Consider the following 4,849-nt stretch of genomic DNA (forward strand, 5'->3'; position numbering starts at 1 on the left):
CCAGCTGCTGCCTGGCTGACGGGCGCTGTGCCGGGATGCGCTCAGGTGCGTTGGTAGCTCGGCGTTAACCTGGAAACTTCCCTCACGCTGCTGCATTCCCTCCTATTTCATTCCGGTACCTTACGGACAGAATTGTCAGCCCCTCAGCTGCGTTGTCCCTTCGGCACCTCCTGGGCCGGAGGTCAGGTTTGCTGTTTGCCCAGTGGAAGGGGAGGGGGGGTATTTTTTTCAAACCAGTCAGACCTAAAGGGCTCCTGTGAAACCGCTGGCACAAGGCCGCGTTTCCCCAGCGCGCGGACTGGCAAACGCCGCTGTGAATGTTAAGGTCCCCGTGGCACGGAGCCTCCGGCCCCCCCCGACTGTGCTGATGGAATTCCACATACCCGCAGCATGTGTGGGGCCTGTGGGTGCAGCTGATGATCTGGATGTAAGGGGCTGGTTTTTAGTGGCCTCTCAATTCAGTCGAAAGCCACAGTGAGCAGGACATCAGCTTCCTGACCGCAGCGCACGCGCGGGGTGTCCTTGTGCTGCTGGTGCAGCCCGGGCTGCACAAAGGCCCGATTGTGCGTGAGCTGCCCTGGGAGCTGGCGGAGATCCTCCTCAGGATTTTGAAGACATCACCCTTAACATCGCAGCCTGCCAGCTGCTGGCTGAGCTCTCGGGAGGTTTGTAACACCCGTGCACAGACCCTCGCTGTGGTTGGTTGTGCCTGTCCGCCACAGAGCCACCCAAAGCTGGCTTCTGGAGTCCTTTTCACTGTTTGCTCCCCCGGTATTTAACGTGCTGGTCTGACTCCAAGCAATTGCTGCCTCTGGTTTTGCCAAAAACCTGTGATGGCATCATTGAGAGCTGCCGTTGGCTTTGTTGACGCCTTTCCCCTGTGGCCTTGGTGTTGCAGAGTGGAAAGAACCAGCATTGGTGATGCTTAAACCCTGCCGGGAGCTCTCGCTGCACCTCGACTTTGTGACGTTAAGGAGATGAGGTCCATGTTGTGAAAACCCGCGGTTCTCCTGGGGAGACAGTGTGAGAGCTTGGGAGGCGCATCGCTGGTTTCTCTCGTATGAAATAACGTGGTGGGGTCAGGGAGCATTGGCGCCCTCGGCCTCACCGTCAGTTCCCAGAGGAATACCGGGTGAGCACCCGGCAATAAGAGCCTGCAGGGTTTTTTCCAGGACAAATCATGTCCTATCTACCCACCTCTCTCCCGTGAGGGCATCACGTGGACCAAGTGGAAGATGCGGCACATGAATATAGCTGTTCACGTCGTCAGAGGTGGGATTCTTTGAGCTCAGGGAGCTGTGCCAGCAGAGACGGCTGACGCAATGCGCTCAGCGGAGTTGTCAGGACCTTGCTGACCTAACGTCAGCGTTTGTCAAGTGGGTTCCCTGTAAGGACCCTCTTGGATCAGGCACTGCAGGCACGGGAGGCAAATCATGACAACGAGGAGCCCGCAGCAGCTCAGAGAACAAGGTGTTCTTAGCTCCAGCACCGGCGGTTTATGGGTGGTTGTTCCACGCTTGCCAGAGGCCAGATCGTTTCACGGGATTTTTTAGTCAGTAGCCCAGGATTTGTGAAGGTCGATCAATGAGCTTGCGTCCGGTTTTGGCCGATGGGGGTGGATTGTTAAATAAATACAACGGCTAAGGAAGCAGGGTGACCATTGTGCGACCCCCCCATCTTGGAGAGCAGTTTGGAGCACTAACAAAGGAGGGGAAGCACTGTGTTCCCGGAAACGGGCTTGGTGGACGCTGGCGGATGTCGTGTGGATCTTGCGTCCGCGTGCATCTCCTGTCAGACTACAGGCCGAGAAGCAGTGACACTGCGCAGCAGATGCCACCTGAGGCCTCCTGACGCCACGTTTTAACGAAAGCAGAGAGGCTTCGTTGTGTTTCCTACATCTCTGCTCATTGTTCGACCTAGTGCTGAGATCCCTTGGGGTGGATAGTACTTACCATACGCTTTGCCTTGTAGACTATTATTGTCATGTTTCATTGACTGGACAAACTTCTCCTTTTCCCACCCACACTAAGCAGAGGCATTAGCTTGGGTGATTCTGGAACAACAGATCATAGAATAGAATCGTAGAATCACAGACTGGTTTGGGTTGGAAGGGACCTTAAAGATCATCCAGTTCCAACCCCCCTGCCATGGGCAGGGACACCTTCCACCAGACCAGGTTGCTCAAAGCCTCATCCAGCCTGGCCTTGGACACTTCCAGGGATGGGGCATCCGCAGCACTGACCAGGGGCCAGTCCATTAAGGTACTTTTAACTTACTGAGCATGTCCTGCACTGGGTCTTCACTTGTGAGTGAATGATCAGCTGCCTTCATCCCCTTGGAAAAGGGGGTTAAAAAATCTTAGCATTCCCATTCCAAAACAGAGCGGAATGGTGCCGCTTACAGCAGGAGTTTCAGGCCAGAGGTGAAGGCACCCAGCACCCAGAGTCGTTACAAAACCCAGAACACGACTTTGCAAACAAATAGACTTTTAATTGCATTATATAACGGATTTACAGTTGTTAAATATATTACTTTACGGTATAATTTATCGTTCCTCCAGCTCCTTTAGCAGTTCATCAAAGTGAGTGATGTACCACTTGGCCTTCTCCTTCACTTGCTTTCTGACCACGTTGCCTCCGAATCCGATGAAGCAGTCCTGGCGAAAGACAAGGAGGGGGCACCCGTTACTGCAGCCCCACGGCAGGGACAGGGCTTCGCAGCGGCTGCGGCTGGTTGTAAGGTGGGATTTTTCACTGACGGCATTGCTCCCCGCCTCTCCCCCCGTTCACCTCGCGCGTTCTGTTTTCAGATCTACCAACACGTCACTTTGCACCACTCTGGTTGCTGGTTGGGTTCCAGCAGTAACGTTGTGTCTCAGAGACGGGAACCGAGACTGGTCAGAGCCCAGATTCCACTGAAAACCTGATGGGAGCGTGATGCAGCGTAAGGCCTTACCCCCAGCACACGTTAAGGCTGGAACGTGCAGGCAGCATCTCACGGTTACCCCTACGCTGTTTATCTTAGCCCCGTTGACCTCATTCGGTAGATACCAAAAGTAAACATCAACCGTGTCTTCAATCATTAACCAGGAACAATCCTCATTTCTACAGCCTGGAAAACCATCTGCGGTGGAAACGCAGCGTCTAAAATTTCCACTGCTGCTCCCTTGCCTCTCGGTAGAAAGCGCTAAGCCAGCCCCGAGCAGCTTTGCTCGGTGCCTGTTTCACAGCGAGGGACCCACTGTCGCCGCCCCCATCGGCAGCAGCGCCCGGCGTTGGGTCTCGCATGTCCCTGTGCTGGGACGCTTGTCCCTCGGGTGTTGGGGGATGTTTATGGAGAGAAGGGCGCTGGAGGGGAGTTGGAATACAGGTCTCTCCTCCGTGAAACGACCATTTACAAAAGCTATCTTTCCAGTCTCTTGTTGTGATTTCACCCTGTCGGGGCTGGTATCGTCAAAGGTGTCGTCGCTGCACACCGAGATGAGCCCTTTTGCGAGGCCAGTGGCGGGTAACAGCGCCCCGGATCTGTGCCAGACTGTCAGGCTGAGCACCCCGATGGGTAGAATCATAGAATGGTTTGGGTTGGAAGGGGCCTTAAAGATCATCCAGTTCCAATCCCCCTGCCATGGGCAGGGACACCTTCCACTAGACCAGGTTGCTCCAGGCCTCATCCAGCCTGGCCTTGGACACTTCCAGGGATGGGGCATCCACAGCTTCTCTGGGCAACTTGTTCCAGTGCCTCACCACCCTCTCCAGGAAGAATTTCTTCCTGATATCTAAGCTAAACCTCCCTGATTTCAATTTGTACCCATTACCCCTTGTCCTATCACTACAGGCTCTTGTAACAAGTCCTCTCCCAGCACCCTTGTAGGCCCCGTAGGGTAGGGTGTTCAGAACCAGGCTCTTGGTGGGTAAGAGCCCTGCGCAGAAGCAGGCGTTCAGCGGTGGGCATACGGAGGGAAAAGGCAGACGTCGCGGCAGCCCGACTGGAGACAGGTCGCTAGACCGTCCCCCAGCCAGCAGCCTGGCTTCCAGGGGACTCCCTGACCGAGCGGGGCTGAGCGGAGAGCAGCCGCCACTGCGTGATGCGGGTTCCAGGAGGAGCGCCGCCCGCACCGGTCCCTTCTGGGCTGTGGGAAGGGCTAAAGATCTTCCCCAGAGTCCGTAAAGAATTCAAAGCACACTTTTTTCTTTTCTATTTTTCCCCAAAGGATTTCCTCAGAAGGAATTTGGAATGCCTGTTCGTTCATACTTACAGCGGGGGGACAGGCTTCCATGTCTGTCGCTCCATCTCCAACCATAACTACCTTCTTGAAGTGGAACTGTTCCTTCAGGTGAGCAATAACCTTCCCTTTCCCCCCCGACTCGGCTGTTGGTTGTGTTTCGTCGAATCCCGCGTATTCCCCTGGAACACAGTGACAGGACAAGTTAGACACAGCGTGTTTCCTGGGGAACCAGCGAGATCTCCTGCAGACACCAGCCGAGGCCGTGCAGCGCGGGAAGCCTCACCACGCCAGCAGCACAAAAGCGTGAGCAGCAGGTAAGCGTGAACCCCAGGAATTCACCCGGGTCTGCCGTGGGGATAACCTCAGGGAGCTGACAGGCTACGACAGGAGTCGAAAGCCCGTGTGGGCAGCGTTACAAATCCACGCCCGGGCACTGGGCCAGTCGTTCTGGTGGGAGCACCTCAGAGGCACAGCGGGTGTGATGCGACACCCGGGGAAGAAAGCGCCTCCCCGGCTGCAGTTCTGCTGGATGACGCTGGCCCAAAGCCCAGCGCATCCCAGCTGAGCACAGCCGTGTCCACACCTTCCTCAGAGTCCCTGAAAGCGGTTTCCCCCAAAAAGCAG

The 4,849-nt window shown here is 55.7% G+C and overlaps 1 protein-coding gene across 1 annotated transcript in view; it reads right to left on the reverse strand.

The window, feature by feature from the left end:
* Positions 1-2,469: 2,469 nt before the first annotated feature.
* The window catches only part of PSPH (phosphoserine phosphatase), a 5,456-nt gene continuing 3,076 nt past the window's right edge, over positions 2,470-4,849 (reverse strand). Inside the window, exons 4-5 of the mRNA XM_010148657.1 lie at positions 4,256-4,404; positions 2,470-2,656 (exon numbers count right to left, since the gene is read on the reverse strand). Coding sequence (XP_010146959.1) covers positions 2,546-2,656; positions 4,256-4,404 — 260 coding nt within the window. The 3' untranslated portion in view covers positions 2,470-2,545. The remainder of the gene's footprint in view (positions 2,657-4,255; positions 4,405-4,849) is intronic.

The sequence above is a fragment of the Eurypyga helias genome, unplaced genomic scaffold, assembly GCF_000690775.1.
Source record: "Eurypyga helias isolate BGI_N326 unplaced genomic scaffold, ASM69077v1 scaffold32683, whole genome shotgun sequence".
NCBI lineage: Eukaryota > Metazoa > Chordata > Aves > Eurypygiformes > Eurypygidae > Eurypyga > Eurypyga helias.